At 40.7% G+C, this 21294-nt stretch overlaps 1 protein-coding gene across 1 annotated transcript in view; it reads right to left on the bottom strand.

Moving 5' to 3' along the window:
• CR1 (complement C3b/C4b receptor 1 (Knops blood group)) overlaps positions 1 to 21294 on the bottom strand; it is a 193589-nt gene that overhangs the window by 70264 nt on the left and 102031 nt on the right. The window contains 5 exon segments of the mRNA XM_047705076.1: positions 738 to 965; positions 2921 to 3006; positions 4177 to 4279; positions 4384 to 4560; positions 5242 to 5640. Coding sequence (XP_047561032.1) covers positions 738 to 965; positions 2921 to 3006; positions 4177 to 4279; positions 4384 to 4560; positions 5242 to 5640 — 993 coding nt within the window.

Below are 21294 nucleotides of genomic sequence, written 5' to 3' on the forward strand. Positions count from 1 at the left end.
CAGATAATATGTAAAAATATGCAAAAAGAAGGAGTTGCCAAGACTGCAACCTTGAATTTCACTTCTCTAGGGCGTCTTGGGTGCCTGTTGCTAAAAGTGAGATGAAGGGTCAACAAAACATTCCTTAGAAGGAACAAAAGCAATACAAATGCCTGCCTTGGAATTTCTTTAGTCATTTCCATCCCATCAACTCTAAAGTAAAATACAGCCATCAACATGTGCTTTTTGCTCAGCACACCCGTCTATTCAATAGAAATACAACATGAGCTCCATGTCCATTAGGGAGCTTGATGTGGGGCTGAAATCACAACCCTGAGATCAAGACCTGAGCTCAGATCATGAATCGGCCACTCAACCCACTAAGCCACGCAGGTGCCCCAAAATACAACTTGTAATAGAGATGGTACAACAGAGTGTTTTCTTTGGCATTTGTTTTTAGTGCTTGAAAATAGTCTCTGTAAAGTCTGGGCCTCACTGATTCTTCCCACTGTCTCCCTCCTTCTCTTGTCACTGTCCCACACTCCTTAACCCAGCGGGGAGGGCCATCAGAGTACCACCAGTTGGGACACAGCAAGGCACATCTAGAACCCAGCTTCCATTCTCCCAGTAGGTAATTCTGTGTGCCTTACTTTTATAAGAAAGTCACGTTCCCAAGCCAAAATGACTGTCCCCATAGAAATAGGGAGGTTCACCCAGATATTCTGATCTAGATGGGACATAGGGAAATATGCACTGACCGGCAGGACCAGCAAGTTCGCAGCGAGGGGCAGGGCCGCTCCAAATCCCGTTCCCTTCATCGTCACTTGTGCAGCGGAGGGTGCTCTCCCCGATGAGGCTGAAGGTCATCCCTCTTGCTGGGTTGTTGTCACACGTGTAATTTATTTCCTTCCCATAAGGAAAGTCTCCCTGAGAAGGTCCGGTGTGCTGCCCATTAAGGATAGAAGGAGGATTTGGACAAAAGATACCTGGAAAAAACCCAAGTGCTATAAGTTACACGAAAATGTTGATATTTTAAGCTGAGTTGATTCCTCAATTACGGGATGCTGTGACTGTGTTGCCCATTAAATAATTAACTTTCAAGGGGAGTATGAACCATAAAGTAAGTATATAAGGTCTCTGTTGAGATGCTTCTAAATGAAATGACACTGAAATCAAAGCCCAGAAGGGCCTTAGTCATCCTGAACTCCTGGTAGAGTGAAGACTTCTGAATGACTGAGAGCCCTTTCTTTTAAAATAGACAAAAATCTTCTTAACCCCATTGAGAAGAAAATCATCCATTTAATAAGAAAATTATCTATTAATTCAACTGGACTTTTTGAGGACCTACTCTGTATAAAATACTATTTCAAGTTCAAAGTAGAGAAAAATCTTTTTTGATGTGAAGGATCTGCACACCAGAGAAATCTTTCAAAATATATTATACATTTACTATTTGTCTATCACTGTCTATAACTATCTAATCTCTTCCTGATATACTCAAAACCAAAACAGATGGATATAATAATGCCATCACAATGAGTGAACATCTCAGTGTTCCTATGGACGGATCCAGAATATGCAGCAATGTAATGGCTTTTGAGATATTTATTGGTTTTTACAGGTTTTAATTTTCTCATTGAAGAAATGCACATTTCTTCTTTTGAATGTAACTGTCTGGAGATACTCTTTCCCCTTTCTGATTTGATCTGTATTTGGGAAGAGGATACCGCAGCTTTAAAGAATTATGAATAATCAAAAGGTGGAATGTTTACACTCTAGTAAGTGTATCTGGGTTCGTGAAAGTATTTTTCCTTTCTTTCCCTCATGCTTCTTAACCACATTCCGGGAAAGTTGAGATTTTCAAACAGTTGACTTCCAGATACGAAGGATGTAATTATTGAGTTTCGTTACATAAATCAATACAAAATTTCCAAACATTTTAGAGCAAAATATTCCTTTGAAAACCCTCTATTATAAACAGGTATTTTTCAACAGCTATGATCAGAAGATGAAGCAATATCCTGTTTGATTTCATGAAGAAATACATGGGCAGACTGAATATATTAGTAGTGTTTCTGTATTTAACACATTATATTTCTGTCCCCTTAAAAACAAGGATAAACAACAGGAAAGCAAGGCCCAAGTCTGTCTTGTTTACAGGTATATTCCCAATGTCTAATTTATTGCATTACCCTATTTTTTTCATAATAACACTTGGTATTACTTGAAGTAGTCTATGTGTTTGCTTTCATTATTTTTAAAGATTTAGTTATTTCAAGGTGGAGGAGGGGAGAGAAAAGGCAATAACAGGAAAGGCAGAGGAAGAAGGAAAGTGACTGAAGCAAACTGATCTCAGCTGTCAGCCCGATATGGGGCTTAATCCCAACCAATAAGACCAGAACCAAAACCAAGACTCTGACTCTCAACTGACCTTGCTACCCAGGCACCCCTGTTTTTTACTTTTTGGTCTTTCCCTGTACACAAGAATATAAACAACATGAAAGCAGGGTGCTAGTCTGTTTTGTTTATAGGTGTATTCCCAGTGTCCAGAAGGCTGGGTGGCACCTACCAGAGGCTCAAAAAAGTTTGTCAAAAGAATAAGGCTAGGCATGAATGATGATCGTGGCAAAATATAAAAACTATCGTTTTGACAGGAAACATGCTTCAGGCTCTAAATCTCCCTCCTTCTGTGAAGATTTCTCTCCATCTGTAGCACACATTATGCTTATACACACTTACAGTATGATCCCCCAAACATGTGATGCTTAGATATATTTCCCCCAGAAAGAGCCCTTGCAGCAAAGAAAATGTTGATCCAAAGTGAAGATCAACAAAGGGGCAAATATTAGGTAATTTTATAGGCAAGACACACTAAAGGCACAAACCAGCAAAGAAAACCAGGAGGGAGGTGCCGACCTGAACAGGCATTCCTTGTACTCACGTTCACACACAGGAGCACTGTCATTCCAAAGGGTTTCCATTTCAACCAAGATGCAGTAACTAGCAGAACTGCCCTTTAGGTGGAACCTGAGGAACAAAAGCACCAGTGGCGGGGTGAGCATGGGCACCGTTTCTCTCTCCCCTTCCGCTGAAATGCAGTTTAGTGCCTAAGATGAATGCCAGGAGAAAAAGCCCAGCTCATTGGCTTTCTTAGTTGCCAGAGGCTCTGAAATCAAAACATTTGCAAGATTGTGGTTTCCAGGGAGGATGGAGCAGTGACAGCGGTTGTTGACCGTCAGGGGGTCATCCTGCCCTCTGACAGCTCCCTGTCTGTCTCTGTCAGCAACTCTGTTCTCTAGGGCACAACATAGCACTCTCCTCTCTGGTGGCTCAGGAGGAAGACAACTCCCGATTCAAGTTGGTAAATCAGAGAAGGTGAGGAAAGACAGCAGAGGCTGCTGTTTTGGGCCAACACTTTCGGAATGTTCCAGAACACCACCTTTGGCATATCCCCATTATTGATGAGTTAATGCAAATTATCTGGGAAAGGAAGGCAAAGGTGAGAAGAGAGGATTCTTTGCAGAGCAGTGGCTTCCTGGATTGCCTCCAGGGCTTTGTTGGAACAGATATTTGCTGCCTGCCAAGGGATCCTCGGAATATATGGAGGACAGCTGCTCTGTCATCCATGCTTTTTACCCAGCAGTGCTGTTGGAACATAACACCAAAGTCATTAAGATTCCTGTAGAGAGTTCACGACATTATTGCAAACATGAGCGTAGGTCTTCATACTCCTGCGATACAGACTAACACTAATTAGCTGAGATAAAACTAGATGGGAAACTATTCCTCTTGATGCTTTGTTCCTATTCCAAATTCCACTATTGACTGGTTTAAATTTTTCTTGGAACAATCTCTGCATATTACTTGTAATAAACTTTCTTTGACATCAATATTTTTCCTTTCATACCTACAAGTTACTTTTCATTCATACATGTAATGTTTCACCTGAATATCCAAGATTTCTTGTTACACTTCTGCTGTTCGGTGTATTTGCTGTTTTTCCTTTTCAAGCACATGTGGTGCTTGGTTCCATCTGGTTCCCACCATACTTCCCAATCACTGTTTCAGGTATCAGTCCTTCCTGGTACTTCTTTGCCATTAGGCAGCTTGCTCTTTGGGTAGAGCCCCATTGGTGCTGGTGTCAGCATAGCAGCATCGAGTCCTGTGTCCCCCGTCTCTCTGTCAGGTCATACTCACCCCTCATCACAAACGAAGGACACTTTCGCCCCAAGCTGGAAATTCAGTGGTAAGAGCACACGGCCATTAGGGAGTTGTCCCCGGAAGTCTGCACATGATTTCACTAGGATAACAACAGCAAGAACAAGAACAAGAAAAAACAGAAGTAAGATGGTCATGTGAGGGGACGGAAAAGACTGATCTGCAAGGAGATGACAGTGTAGGCACCTGTACATCTTGGGGCCGCTGGGCTCCAGTCTCCCTGGGGCGTACAGCGCAGAGACGCTGTCCCTCGGAGATCATAGCCGGGCTCGCAGCTGTAGGACACTTCCTGCCCCGGGGAGAAATTGGCCTGGTTTTCTGCACTGTGCTTTCCGTGCAGAATTTCTGGAGGCAGCTGACATACTGTGGAAAGAACAGGTGTGAAGGACCAGTCAGTGATGGAGAAACATCTTTTACTATATTCTAAACCTTCCGAGGAGTCCCAGGCTTATCATTAAAGGGGAGCTCAGATGTAACAGAGGAAATCAAGTGATGCTCCTGCCCCCTCCTTTTACCGTTATGTAAAATCAGACAATGAAGGGATGTGCCCAAAGCCCTCACGCCTAGTAAGAGGCCAATCACTGGAGCTGAGTTCTTCCTGGCACAAGGTCAAATGCATGACCAGGACCCTGAGGGTGCTTTCTCCAGTGCTGGCCAGTCTACATGGCATTACTAGCCCTGTCATAAAGGAGAGCTGGGAAGGGTAGATGAGATCAGGCATTTAAAGTGCTTATTGCACAGCTGAGTAGAAAGTGCACCTCAGCCTTCAGGATATCGGGGAGATATTGGAGCTTGTATTTTGCTCTGAGGATGCTCAATATGAGAGTCCCAAAGTCTCCTTCCTTGGTTGATGAAGCTCCTGCTTTCAAAGCGAAGGCACATATACATAAGTGCGCGCACACACACACACACACTCATAATTTCATGCTTCATTTCCGCACATTGTTCCCAACATGCACCCTTCTCCCAGAACGAGCACTGACCTCCTGATCTCCCTGCAACCCATGCCCTTTGTCGGTCCCTTCAAAGCTCAGTCAGACTCACCTCGGGAGCAGCGCGGCAACTCTGGCCCCCACGTGTTTTGGGCTTGGCACTGCACGCTGGAGGGTCCTTTCATGACAAAGCCGGGCTCGCAGATAAACCTCACGGTTTCATGTAAGGAAAATAAGGTCTTGTTCTCAGACACCCTCACTGCATTGTCAATGTCTGGAGGTGTGCACTTATTAGGTATGATGCACTGAGGCGGAGGGCCGCTCCATATGCCAACGCGATTGTCTTTGCTGGTGCAGTATATCGATGGGTTGCCCACAAGCTCAAACTGCTTTTTCCCTCTCTGTCCGGGATGGCAGCGATAGGTCACCACGGTTCCATAGGGAAAATCTTCTTTGTAGGGGTTAATGACATTTCCGTTGGCAATGGCTGGGGGTGGCCCACAAGGAATCGCTGGGAAAAGAGATGGCAACTTAAACAATAGTGGATCAAATAGCTCGTCAGAAATGCAATGAGTAGAACTAGTTTTGCATTTGTTATTGGTTTTTAATCCTTGTTAACATGGAGATACATGTCTACAAGATTGTGATTTTGGTGGGCATAATAGCATGCCTTCTGCCTTTCCTGCTTATACTATTTCCTATGAGCATATAGTTTTTAAAACAATCCACGTTCCTTTCATTTTAGATAGCTCTTTGATATATTATCACACCATAGTGTACACAGGTTTCCTGTACTCTTTTCCGTTTGCCTTCTTCATTTCCATTTTGTTATTAGCTCAGGAGAGTGTTCAAAAAACATAAAAAGACCCTAGGCGCCTGGGTGGCTCAGTGGGTTAAAGCATCTGCCTTCGTCTCAGATCATGATCCCAGGGTCCTGGGATCCAGCCCTGCATTGGGCTCTCTGCTCAGCAGGGAGCCTGTTTCTCCCTCTCTCTCTCTGCCTGCCTCTCTGTCTACTTGTCATCCCTCTCTGTCAAATAAATAAATGCAATCTTAATAAAAAAATAATTAAAAAGAAAACAATAAAAAGACCCTTGCTGAAAGAAAAATGGAAGGGGAGAGAAACAACACAGATACACCAGTGCAGGAAGTTGAAATCAAGATATTTGCATATGTATAAGAAAGTATCTGAAGAAATAACAGCAAGGATCCTTTCAGAAGAAGGTTCATCATCTAAGACCTTGAATTCATTTCTACAGAAAGGTTTTCAAATGTAATTCCTGACATACAATCAAGGATCACCAGGTACTGAAAGAGAGAAAATCCCATGAAGAAGAGGCAGCAGACTCACTGACAATAGAAATGGAACCGTTAGGACCCCAGATACTGGAGTTCTTACTCACACATTGGAAATAGTTATGTTTGTCTCTTTGAGGACAATGTGTATGAAACCTAACTTTTGGTAAGGACTAGAAACCATTAAAAACAACGGGGCAAATTTTGAAAGGAACCCAATACACGTTTTTATCATTATAAAATACAGTAGCTGAAATTAAGAAGCTGATAGAATTAAAAGCAGGTCAGACACAGTTTAACAAAAATCAATGAATTGGAATCTAGGACAGAAGGAAGTCTCCAGAATAACACAGAGAGACAAGAGAATCAGAAATATAGCAGAAAGAGTAACGGACTTACAGGATAAAAGGGATAAGGCCTACCACATGTGTAAGTGAATCCCACAATGAGAGGAGATATCAGATCACGGACATTGGAAGTAATGACAGAATTTTCCAAAACCGATGAAAGACATCACTGAACCACAGATACAAGAAACCGTACAAACTGAAGAAAAGAAGTACAAAAAAAAAAAAATCTTTACTTAGAAACATCATAGCAATATTGTAAAAAATCACGAGCAATGAATTTTAAAAACAGCCAGAAAACAGAGATGACAACTTTTAAAAACCCATACTTAGAAAAATGTTTAAAGAATCTATCACCAGGAGACCTACAATATAAAAATGCTAAAAGATCATTTTTTTGATCAAAGGAAAACAGTGTTATAAGGAACTGACAGAACTGTCCTATGGAGGACGGATAACGGAAATAGTTAATATGTGGATAAATATGCATAAATACTGTTTTCATAAAGACAACAATAGTGTCTTTTGAGATACCTGTAACAGTACAAAAATTAACACAGTGTAGGAGAATCAGGATATGATCATCTCAATAGAGCCACAGTGATAAATTAGAATCCACATTCATGAGAAATCTTTAGGTATAAAGGGAATTTCCTTAATCAGATAAAGAATGTCTCCCCCAAATCTTCAGTAAACACCAGGCTTTATGGTGACTATTCAAAACTCAGTATCATCTCTTCCATTCAGCATTGTACTGGAGTTCTAGCCAACACAGTCAAGCAAGAGAAATAAATAAAAGATACAAGAAAGAAAGGGATTAAACATAGGATAATTATTTATCAGCAACACGGTTATTTATGCAGCATATCCAAAAGAATATACAGATAAACTATTGCATTTATAAGTAAATTTAGCAAGATTGTTGGATCCAAGGTCAAATGGTTGCATATTTAAGAAACAATTAAGAAATGTTACATTTCCCAATGTTACATTTCTATGTTTACATCATTTTCTAAAATGTAAATTGGCAAATATTATGGAGAGAAATTAAAGAAATTTCAGAAATGGCAAAATATGCTCATGAATTTACAACTCAAAAATGTAAATATGTTAGTGGTCCACAGATTGAACTATGGAATCCCTAGAAAGCCAATAGAAATTTGAGTAGGTTTCTTTTTTGTGGAAACTGACAAGCTGATTCTAAATTTTGTCAGGAAATGCAAAGGGGCAAGAATTACCAAATGAATCTTGGAAGAAGTACATGGTTAGATGATACACCAGCAGGTATCAATTCTAAATATATGCTATAGTCATGAAAACAGTGTGATAAATCAACCAGTGGAACAGAACCTCTCTGAAATGAGACCCACTTATAATGTCACCTGATTTAGGGTATTATACTATTGCCCTGTGATCTATGGGAACTGGTCTTTCCTTTTTCTTTCTTTTTTTTTTTTAAGATTTTATTTATTTATTTGACAGACAGAGATCACAAGTAGGCAGAGAGGCAGGCAGAGAAAGACAGGAGGAAGCAGGCTCCCCATGGAGCAGAGAGCCCGATGCAAGGCTCAATCCCAGGAACCCAGGATCATGACCTGAGCCGAAGGCAGAGGCTTTAAACCACTGAGTCACCCAGGCGGCCCTAGAACGAGTCCTTCCTAAATGGTTTTTTAGATAAATGCTATTACAGCAATAATGTCCACATGGCCAAACTATAGAAAGAGCTGAGGTGGGGGAGGAGTCAAGATGGCGGAGAAGTAGCAGGCTGAGACTACTTCAGGTAGCAGGAGATCAGCTAGATAGCTTATCTGAAGATTGCAAACACCTACAAATCCAACGGGAGATTGAAGAGAAGAAGAACAGCAATTCTAGAAACAGAAAAATCAACCACTATCTGAAAGGTAGGACTGGCGGAGAAGTGAATCCAAAGCGACGGGAAGATAGACTGCGGGGGGAGGGGCCGGCTCCCGGTGAGCGGCGGAGCAACGGAGCACAAAATCGGGACTTTTAAAAGTCTGTTCCGCTGAGGGACAATCGCTCCAGAGGCTTAACTGGGGTGAGCCCAGGCAGGGTCAGCGCGGCCTCAGGTCCCACAGTGTCACAGAAGGATCGGCGGTGTCTGAGTTTCGCAGAGCTTACCGGTATTAGAACAGGGAAGCCGGCTACAGAGACAGAGCCGAGGAGTGAGCTCTAAACTCGGGGTTACCTTGAACCGGTCGCAGGCTTGGTCAGCTCGGAGCACGGCCGGAGGCCAGGGTGACGGGAGTAATTGGGCGCTATTCTCAGAGGGCGCACTGAGGAGTGGGGCCCCGGGCTCTCGGCTCCTCCGGGCCGGAGACCGGGAGGCCGCCATCTTCATTCCCGACTTCCAGTACTCTACGGAAAGCGCTCAGGGAACAAAAGCTCCCAAAAGCAAACCCAGCAAACCCGAGCGGATTACTCAGCCCGGCCCCGGGTAAGGGCGGTGCAACTCCGCCTGGGGCAAAGACGCTTGAGAATCACTACAACAGGCCCCTCCCCCAGAAGATCAACGAGAAACCCAGCCAGGACCAAGTTCACCTACCAAGGAGTGCAGTTTCAATACCAAGGAGAGCGGCGGAATTCCAGAGGAGAAGAAAGCAAAGCATGGAACTCATGGCTTTCTCCCCATGATTCTTTAGCCTTGCAGTTAATTTAATTTTCTTTCTTTTTCAATTTTTTTTCTTTTTCTCTTCTTCTGCTAAATTTTTTTAACTTTTACCGTTTTCTTTTTAACGTTTTTAAATAGTTTATCTAATATATATATATATTTTTTTTCCTTTTAAATTTTTTCTTTACTGGCTTTTTTTTTAAAATAGTTTCTTTCTTTTTTTTTTCTTTCTGAACCCCTCTTTATCCCCTTTCTCCCCCCTCACGATTGGGATCTCTTCTGATTTGGCTAAAGCATATTTTCCTGGGGTTGTTGCCACCCTTTTAGTATTTTACTTGCTCCTTCATAAACTCTTATCTGGACAAAATGACAAGGCGGAAAAATTCACAACAAAAAAAAGAACAAGAAGCAGTACCAAAGGCTAGGGACCTAATCAATACAGACATTGGTAATATGTCAGATATAGAGTTCAGAATGACGATTCTCAAGGTTCTAGCCGGGCTTGAAAAAGGCATGGAAGATATTAAAGCAACCCTCTCGGGAGATATAAAAGCCCTTTCTGGAGAAATAAAAGAACTAAAATCAAACCAAGTTGAAATCAAAAAAGCTATTAATGAGGTGCAATCAAAAATGGAGGCTCTCACTGCTAGGATAAATGAGGCAGAAGAAAGAATTAGCGATATAGAAGACCAAATGACAGAGAATAAAGAAGCTGAGCAAAAGAGGGACAAACAGCTACTGGACCACAAGGGGAGAATTCGAGAGATAAGTGACACCATAAGACGAAACAACATTAGAATAATTGGGATTCCAGAAGAAGAGGAAACAGAGAGGGGAGCAGAAGGTATGTTGGAGAGAATTATTGGAGAGAATTTCCCCAATATGGCAAAGGGAACAAGCATCAAAATCCAGGAGGTTCAGAGAACCCCCCTCAAAATCAATAAGAATAGGACCACACCGCGTCACCTAATAGTAAAATTTACAAGTCTTAGTGACAAAGAAAAGATCCTGAAAGCAGCCCGGGAAAAGAAGTCTGTAACGTACAATGGTAAAAATATTAGATTGGGCAGCAGACTTATCCACAGAGACCTGGCAGGCCATAAAGAGCTGGCATGATATATTCAGAGTACTAAATGAGAAAAACATGCAGCCAGAATACTATATCCAGCTAGGCTATCATTGAAAATAGAAGGAGAGATTAAAAGCTTCCAGGACAAACAAAAACTGAAAGAATTTGCAAATACCAAACCAGCTCTACAGGAAATAATGAAAGGGGTCCTCTAAGCAAAGAGAGACCCTAGAAGTAGTAGATCAGAAAGAAACAGAGACATATACAATAACAGTCACCTTACAGGCAATACAATGGCCTAAATTCATATCTCTCAATACTTACCCTGAATGTTAATGGGCTAAAGTGCCCCAATCAAAAGACACAGGGTATCAGAATGGATCAAAAAAACAAAACCCATCTATAATGTTGCCTACAAGAAACTCATCTTAAACCCGAAGACACCTCCAGGTTTAAGTGAGGGGGTGGAAAGAATTTACCATGCTAATGGACATCAGAAGAAAGCAGGAGTGGCAATCCTTATATCAGACAATTAGATTTTAAGCCAAAGATTATATTAAGAGATGAGGAAGGACACTATATCATACTCAAAGGAACTATCCAACAAGAAGATCTAACAATTTAATATCTATGCCCCCTAACGTGGGAGCAGCCAACTATATAAACCAATTAATAACAAAATCAAAGAAACACATCGGGCAATAATACAATAATAGTAGGGGATTTTAACACTCCCCTCACTGAAATGGGACAGATCATCCAAGCAAAAGATCAACAAAGGAAATCAAGGCCTTAAATGACACACTGGACGCAGATGGACATCACAGATCTATTCAGAACATTTCATCCCAATAGCAAGCAACAGAATATACATTCTTCTCTAGTGCACATGGAACATTCTCCAGAATAGATCACATTCTTGGTCCTAAATCAAGTCTCAACCGGTATCAAAAGATTGGGATCACTCCCCTGCATATTTTCAGACCACAATGCTCTGAAGCTAGAACTCAATAACAAGAGGAAATTTGGAAAGAACCCAAATACATGGAGACTAAACAGCATCCTTCTAAAGAATGAATGGGTCAACCAGGATATTAAAGAAGAATTGAAAAAAATTTATGGAAACAAATGATAATGAAAACACAACCGTTCAGAATCTGTGGGACACAACAAAGGCAGTCCTGAGAGGAAAATATATAGCATTACAAGCCTTTCTCAAGAAACAGAAGGTCTCAGGTACACACCTAACCCTACACCTAAAGGAGCTGGAGAAAGAACAAAGAAAGAAAACCTAAACCCAGCAGGCGAAGAGAAATCATAAAGATCAGAGCAGAAATCAATGAATTAGAAACCAAAAAAACAATAGAATAAATCAACGAAACTAGGAGCTGGTTCTTTGAAAGAATTAATAAGATTGATAAACCCCTGGCCATGACTTATCAAAAAGAAAAGAGAAAGGACCCAAATAAATAAAATCATGAATGAAAGAGGAGAGATCAGGTCAACGAACACCAAAGAAATACAGACAATTATAAGAACTACTATGAGCACTCTACGCCAACAAATTTGACAATCTGGAAGAAATGGATGCATTTCTAGAGACATATAGAACTACCACAACTGAACAGCAGAAGAAATAGAAAGCCTCAACAGACCCATACACCAGTAAGGAGATTGAAACAGTCATCAAAAATCTCCAAACAAACAAAAGCCCAGGGCCAGATGGCTTCCCGGGGGAATTCGACCAAACATTTAAAGAAACTCTCATTCCTATTCTCCTGAAAACTGTTCCAAAAATAGAAATAGAAGGAAAACTTCCAAACTCATTCTATGAGGCCAGCATCACCTTGATGCCCAAAACCAGACAAGGATCCATCAAAAAAAGAGAACTACAGACCAATATCCTTGATGAACCAGATGCAAAAATTCTCGCCCAAATACTAGCCAATAGGATTCAACAGTACATTAAAAGGACTTATTCACCATGACCAAGTGGGATTTATTCCAGGCTTGCAAGGTTGGTTCAACATCCACAAATCAATCAATGTGATACAACACATTAATAAAAGAAAGAACAAGAACCATATGATCCTCTCCATAGATGCTAAAAAGCATTTGACAAAGTACAGCACGCCTTCCTGATCAAAACGTCATTCAGAGTAGGTAGGGATAGACGGCACATACCTCAATATTATCAAGCCATCTAGAAAAACCCACCGCAATATCATTCTCAATGGAGGAAAAACTGAAAGCTTTTCCGCTAAGTCAGGAACACGGCAGGGATGTCCGTTATCACCACTAGCCATTCAACATAGTACTAGAAGTCCTAGCCTCAGCAATCAGACAACAAAAGGAAATTAAAGGCATCCAGATCAGCAAAGAAGAGTCAAACTATCACTCTTCACAGATGATATGATACTATATGTGGAAAACCCAAATGCACACCAATCCAAAACTGCTAGAACTTGTACAGGAATTCAGTAAAGTGGCAGGATATAAAATCAATGCACAGAAATCAGTTGCATTTCTCTACACCACCAACAAGACAAAGAAAGAGAAATTAAGGAGTCCATCCCATTTACAATTGCACCCAAAACTATAAGATACCTAGGAATAAACCTAAACAAAGAGACTAGAATCTATACTCAGAAAAACTATAAAGTACTCATGAAAGAAATTGAGGAAGACACAAAGAAATGGAAAAATGTTCGCATGCTCCTGGATTGGAAGAATAAATATTGTGAAATGTCTCTATGCTACCTAAAGCAACTCTACGACATTTAATGCAATTCCTATCAAAGTACCATCCATTTTTTCAAAGAAATGGAACAAATAATCCTAAAATTCATATGGACCAGAAAAGACCTCGAATAGCCAAGCAATATTGAAAAAGGAAAACCAAAGTCAGTGGCATCACAATTCCGGACTTCAAGCTCTATTACAAAGCTGTCATCATCAAGGACAGCATGGTACTGGCACAAAAACAGACACATAGGTCAATGGAACAGAATAGAGAGCCCAGAAATGGAACCTCAACTCTATGGTCAACTCATCTTCGACAAAGCAGGAAAGAATGTCCAATGGAGAAAAAAGACAGCCTCTTCAATAAATGGGTGGGGAAAATTGACAGCCACATGGCAGAAAAATGAAATTGGATCATTTCCTTACACCACACACGAAAATAGACTCAAAATGGATGAAGGATCTCAATGTGAGAAAGGAATCCATCAAAATCCTCGAGGAGAACACAGGCGGGCAACCTCTTCGACCTCAGCCGCAGCAACATCTTCCTAGGAACATCACCAAAAGGCAAGGGAAGCAAGGGCAAAAATGAACTATTGGGATTTTATCAAGATCAAAAGCTTTGCACAGCAAAGGAAACAGTGAACAAAACCAAAAGACAACTGACAGAATGGGAGAAGATATTTGCAAATGACATATCATATAAAGGGCTAGTGTCCAAAATCTATAAAGAACTTAGCAAACTCAACACCCAAGATCAAACAATCCAATCAAGAATGGGCAGAGAAGGGACATGAACAGACATTTCTGCAAAGAAGACTCCAGATGGCCAACAAGGACACATGGAAAACAGTGCTCCATATCACTCGGCATCCAGGGGAAAATACAAATCAAAACCCACCATGAGATATCACCATCACCAGTCAGAATGGCCTAAATGAACAAGTCAGGAATGACAGATGGCTGGCGAGGAGGCGGGAAAAAGGGGGGGGGGGAAACAACAACAAAAAACCCTCCTACACCTGTGGTGGGAATGGCAAAGCTTGGTGCAACCACTCTGGAAAACGAGCATGGAGGTTCCTCAAAATGTTGAAAATCGAACTACCGTATGACCCAGCAATTGCACTGCTGGGTATTTACCCGTAAAGATACTCAAGTAGTGATCCGGAAGGGGCCACAGTGCAACCCGAATGTTATAGCAGCAATGTCCTACAATAAGCCAACTATGGAAAGAACCTAGATGTCCATCTACAGACGAAATGGATAAAGAAGATGTGGTATATATACACAATGGATACTATGCAGGGCGGCCATCAAAAAGAAATGAATTCTTGCAATTTGCGACGACGTGGATAGAACTAGAGGGTATCATGCTTAGGCGAAATACAACTATCATATGATCTCCCCTGATATGAGGGAGAGGAGATGCGACATGGGGGGGTTGAGGGGGTAGGCGAAGAATAAATGAAACAAGATGGGTATTGGGAGGGAGAGAAACCATAAGTGACTCTTAATCTCACAAAACAAACTGAGGGTTGATGGTGGGGAGGGGGGGGTTGGAGAGGGGGGGGGTGGGGTTATGGATATTGGGGAAGGTATGTGCTTATGGTGAGTGCTGTGAAGTGTGTAAACCTGGGCGATTCGCAGTACCTGTACCCCTGGGGATAAAAATATATGTTTATAAAAAATAAAATTTAAATAGTAAAAAAAAAAAAAATAAAAGAGCTGAGGTGTCCATAGACAGATGAATGGAGAAAAAAGATGTGGTATTAGGGCAGAGGAAAATAAGTCAATCAGAGAAAGACAATTATCATAGGGTTTTACTCATATATGAATATAGAAGAAACAGCACGGAGGATTAATAAAGGAGGGGATGGAAACTGAATGGGAAGAAATCAGCAGAGGGAGACAAACCATTGAGGTCTCACCTAGGAACAAACGAAGGTTGCTATTTGTTTTTGTTTTTTGTTTTTGCAGGTGTCATTTATTTCTCATAATGTTCAAATAGCCAACATAATTAGCTTTTGATGTAGTGTTCAATGAATCATTAGTTGTGTATACAACTAGTGTTCATGCAATACATGTGCTCCTTAATAAACATCACCATGGTTACCCATCACCCCACCCACCTACCTTCTGTAACCCTCATTGTGTTGTGCAGAGTCCAGAGTCTCTCATGATTTGTCGTCCCTCACTGATTTCTTCCCAGTCACTTCTCCCTACATCCCAATGGTCCTCCATGCTATTCCTTATGTTCCACATATGAGTGAAATCATATGATAATTGTCCTTCTCAGTTTGACCTTATTTCACTTACCATCATCTCTTCCAGTTCCATCCATGACGATAGCCAATGGTGGCTATTCATCCTTTATATCCATTGTATATATGTACCACATCCTCTTTACCCCATTCATCATTTGAAGAACAACTTGGCTCCTTCCACAGTTTGGGCTCTTGTGGATATTACTGCTATGAATACTGGGCATTATATGCAACGGATGAATTATTGAAACTCTACATCCAAAATTAATGCGGTTCTATATGTTGGCTAATTGAATTTAAATCTAAAAAAAAAGGTATTAGATGAATTGCCTATCCATTAGGGAAAAACAAAGAACAAAATGAGCAAACAAATTCCTTGACCAGACTCTACACCATACAAAAAAATTAATTTGAGATGAATCACAGACTTAACTTGAAGATAAAATGATGGGCAAAGTTTTCTTATGGAGAACACAGAAACAGTGGCCAGAAAGGATAACCATAGTAAGTCTTATTAAAGGACCACTAGTAAAGTGCACATTATCTATCATCAAGAAACATCATAAGAAAGCAAAGGATGAATTTTAGCCTGAAGAAATATGTGTATTATGGCTTTTGGAAAATCTGAGATTGGATAACGAATTCCTCAAAGCAATAAAGAGGATGCACAAACTAGCAAGATTGGAAGACAGTTTGAACAGGCACTACACAAAGATATGAAAGATGCTCAGCATCCTCAGTCTTTTGGAAAAATGCAAAAGAAAGCAGCAGTGAGCCAGCAGCCCAGCTAAAATTTAAACACATGATAAATACCAGGTTGGCAGAGATATGGAACAGCTGACTTTTCATATGCCTCTGGTGCAAGAGTAAATTTGTCCACTCACTGTATAAAATCTTTGGGCAGGGATCTATTAAGACTGACCACGTTCATACCCACAATTCCACGTAGAGAAATGTCAACACTGTTTACATAGAACATGTAAACGTTTTATCCAGCTTGCGCATATATATAAACATTTAAATATTTACATTGTGTATATTGTGCATTTATTGCCTATGCACACGCATAAAATGCTACGGACATATAAACAGCTGAATTTAATAGAATTAATTGTTAAGTTCACACCAATGAAATATAATACAATGAAAAAGATCCAGTTAATCTTACATGCAACAACGTGAATGATCTCCTACACAAATCATTTAACAGGAGCTGGACACAAAAGAGTACATGCTTTTTGATTCCTTTAATGTAAAATTCAAGCAGAGCCAAACTAAGCTTTGGTGATAGAACCCCAATAAATGGTCAATAAATGAGGAAGGGCATAGGGGAGGCTTCTGAGTGGTAAAACGGACTAAATCTTCTCTGAGTGCTGTTACATGCAGGTGTTCACTTAGGAAAGAGGTCACTGAAGTGAATAGAGTACACAATATTAATATTGTGTACTATTATGTGTATATATACATATAGATGTACATATCTATGTATGTATATATATATACAAAGGCTTACAAGGTATGAATATATATGTTGTGTATATATAGTACACACACACACACCACACACACACCACACAACACACACACACACATGTAGTCTAGCAGTGTATGAAAAATGTGCTGGAAAAAAGACCTTCCCAACAGCATAAACTCCAGGAGATATGGCTTTATTGGTGAATTTTTTTCAGATATCTATGAAGAAATAATGCTAGGATTACCTAAACTCTTATAGGGAAACAAATATATGGAAAACATCAGCTGGCTTTATGAGATGATCATAAGTTTGATATGAAATGCTCCTAAGATTGGCTGGACGTCCACCTTTGGTTCGGGTTATGATCCCAGGACCCTGGGATTGAGCCCTGTGTTGGGTTGCCTGCTCAGTGAGGAGTCTACATTCTCCTTCTCCTGATCCCTCTGCTATGGTCTCGTGCTCTCTCCCTCTCTGTCAAAAAGCTAAAGAAAATCTTAAAAGAGAGATAAAAAAACCCTCATAAGGGTTTTGAGTAGGAGTCCAGGGAAAGAAATACTACAGTCAAATCCTCTAAAAATCAATAGGAATGGAATGATGTAAAGTGTTCTAGAATTAGTGGTGCTGGTCTCACAGCGTGCATGAATACAATAAAAATCATTAATATTTATACTTAAAAGAGTAAGTCTTATGATACATAAATTATATCTGAAAAACATCTAAAATATATTACGTATATGAACAACATAAAAGAATTATAAAATCTTATGACCAAGTCGTTTTATGCCAAGAAGGTCGATTAGAATTCAAAATCAGCTTGCTTTTCAAAAAGTAATGAGAAACATTCCCACAACAGTGTAAGAGGGTTCACCTTTCTCCACATGTCTCTCCAACATTTGTTGTTTCTTACCTTGTCAATTTGACCATCTCTGACTGGTGTCAGGTGGCATAGCTATCTCAATGTGCTTTTCATTTGAATTGTCCTGATGGCTAATGATGTTGAACATTTTGTCATGCGTCTGTTAGCCATTTGTACGTCTTCTCTGGAGAAGTGTCTGTTCATGTCTTCTGCCCATTTTCTGATTTGGTATTTGTTTTTTGGGTTTGAGTTTGAGAAGTTCGTTTATAGATCTTGCATATCAGCCCTTTATCTGTAATGTCCTTTGCAAATATCTTCTCCCATTCCGTGGGTTGCCTCTTAGTTTTGTTAACCATTTCCTTTGCTGTGCGGAAGCTTTTTATCTTGACAAAGTCCCAAAAGTCATCTTTGCTTTTTTTCCCCTTGCCTTTGGAGACGCGTTTCGGAAGAAGTTGCTGTGGCCCGATGTCGAAGAGGTTACTGCCTATGTTTCTCCTCTAGGATTTTGATGGATTCCTGTCTCACATTGAGGTCTTTCATCCATTTTGAGTTTATCTTGTGTTTGGTTTAAGAGAATGGTTGAGTTACACTCTTGGTGGGCAAGCAAGCTGGCATAGCCACTTTGGAAAACACTATGGAGGTTCTTCAAAAAGCTAAAAATAGAGCTACCCTATGATCCAGAAATTGCACTACTGGGTATTTACCCAGAAGATACAGATGTAGTGAAAAGAAGGTCACATGCACCCCAATGTTCCTGGAGCAATGTCCACAATAGTCAAATTCTGGAAGGAGCTGAGATGCCCGTCAGCAGATAGTGGATAAAGATGTGGTTCATACACACAAGGATTATTACTCAGCCACTCAGAAATGATGATATTGCATTGACATGGATGGAGCTGGAGGGGATTATGCTAAGTGAAATCAGTCCAGCAGCGAACACAATTGTTACATGTTTCCACTTATTTGTGGAACATAAGGACTAGCATAGTGGACATTAGGAGAAGGAAGGGAAAAACGAAGGGAGGAGAATCAGAGAGGTGCAGATGAACCATGAGACACTATGGACTCCGGGAAACAAACCGAGGGTTTCAGAGGGAAGGGGGCATGAGGGGCATGGGTTAGGGCTGGTGACGGGTATTAAGGTGGGCATGTATTGAAATGAGCACTGGTGTTATATGCAAATAATGAATCATGGACACTATAGCAAAACTAATGAAGTATGTATGGTGATTAACATAACATAAAAAAAGGTCATGAAAACAATTCATTCCATTAAGAGAGTAATGGAGAAACAATATGATTATTTTCGGATATGTAGCCATAGTGCTTGATAAACTTCAACATGACTTAATGACAAAAAATTCTTAGCCATGAAGAATATTAGGGAATTTCCTTTCCCTGAAAATGGGGATCTACAAAAGCCTGGAGCAAATACTACATTAATGGTGAAATATTTGGAACCTTTCACTTTGAGATGGGGAACAAAAGCAGGATACCCTAGTATCCCCAACCCTATCAAAAATTTTAGTGGTGGTCCTAGCCAGTATATGAAAGAAATAGGGAGGGAGTGAAAGAAAGGGAGGTAGGGATAGGAGGAGGGGAGGGCAGGAAGAAGAAAAGAGTTTATTGGTTGGTTACTTCTAAGTGCATTGAAGGCTTTAACAGAAAGAAAATGCTTTTAAATTCCTGCTCAGGGTCTGCCTCTGAACACTTCTACTTATCTGCCCGAAAAAGAAACTTGCACTGCGTAATAACAGAGCCCAGATTTCTGAAGAACAAATCCAACGTCTAATCCTGTGGCTGGATTCCAAGGTAAATTGACTTCACAAATTTAACAGGCTCTCTTATGTTAAAGTCTGAATATTGATTGGGAAAAGGAGGACTTTAAAAATGGAGATGGAGAGGGGTGCCTGTGTAGCTTAGTTGTTAAATGTCTGCCTTTGGCTCAGGTTTAGAATCCAGGGTCCTGGGATGGAGCCTTGCATGGGGCTGTTTGCTGGGCAGGGAGCCTGCTTCTCCCTCTCCCACTCCCCCTGCCTGCTGTGTTTCCCTCTCTTACTGTCCCCTCTCTCTGTCAAAAAAGAAATAAAATCTTAAAACATATAAATAAAATTTGAGATGGAGATACATGGGTAGATTCTAAGGATGCTGGATACCTTGTACCTGGAAATTCTGCTGAGCTTCCTTTGCTAGAAGCAGCCCCTCCTCCCCTGTGTGAGGAGGTAAGCCTCCCTTTGCTCAAAGAACCTGTAATGACCTGTCCTGAGCAGCTGCCCTGGTAGGGTTGCCAGAAGAACACAGATGTCCAGTTAGATCTGAATTTGAGAAAAACAATGAAAGCTAGTTCTATATATAATTCTATCCCAAATACTGCAAGGCACATATTTAGAATACAAAAATATGTGTTGCTGTGCTGAAATTCAAGTTTAACTGGCTATCTTGTCTTTTTGTTTACTAAATCTGGCAACTCCAATTTCAGGGACTGCTGATCTTCCTCAGGACCTACCCTTAATACTTCACCATAATTGTGGTTCTTTAACCTGATTTAAGTCCTGAAAGACCTGGAACTGGAGTTGGGGTGGTGTTTGGGGGGGAAAGAGGGGGGCACCAATTAGGACCGGCAAGAAGGTATCCCCAAAAAGAAAAAGAATTAAGACTGTGAATTCACTGTGTTAGAGGTTGACCTACATTAAATGAAGCCGAAATACAGGACCTTTCTTAGTGTAGTCCTGAGGAAGAAATCCTATGACTTATGGATTTAGGAATGCCAGAGTGGGCTTAGTGAGCCCTGTTTGTCCACCCTTAACTATGTGCCTGGGGGGGGGTGGGGTGTTCAAAGAGAGACCTGTTATCCTTTCACCCAAGGCTTTGAGAAATACATTCTTGGGGAATTTTCCGTATTCTTGACAGACTCTCTGATGGCTATTCTCTGTAGGCTGGGAATGACCTTGGTGACATTGGGAGCTTTGTTATTGATCTGGGTTTCCTGAATTCAGTGGAGACCAAAGGACCTCAGGCTGGCAGGAGCCAAGTGGCAGCACTTAATAGCCAGGGCAACTGAAACAGAGATCAGAGTGACTTGCCTGCAGAGATCTCTGTCCCTGGCTAATTGTTGTGGATCCTCTAAAACTGAAATAGATGAAGAGTGCAGTTAAGTATTCTTTGATGGCTACAAGCAGAAAAAATCTACCTCTGATTGAATCACTGAAAAAAAAAAAGTAATGTTATTCATCAACCAGTTCCCAGACTTGGGAGCTATGGACAGACTCAAAGCAGCTCAAACGAATAGAAGATAGGATCTTCTTCTTCTTCTTTTATTTCTTTTTAATTTTTTTTTTATCTTCTTGTAGAAAGCATGCTGCTACACGGCCAGAAAGTATACTGAAGTTTCGTCCCACCTTCACCAAGGACGGCTTGCAGCCTTTCAGCAAAGATTAGTATAAGAAAGGTTAAAGAATTAGAAATAAAGATGAAAATCTAGGAATAGA

Source organism: Lutra lutra, chromosome 15 (assembly GCF_902655055.1).
Source record: "Lutra lutra chromosome 15, mLutLut1.2, whole genome shotgun sequence".
NCBI lineage: Eukaryota > Metazoa > Chordata > Mammalia > Carnivora > Mustelidae > Lutra > Lutra lutra.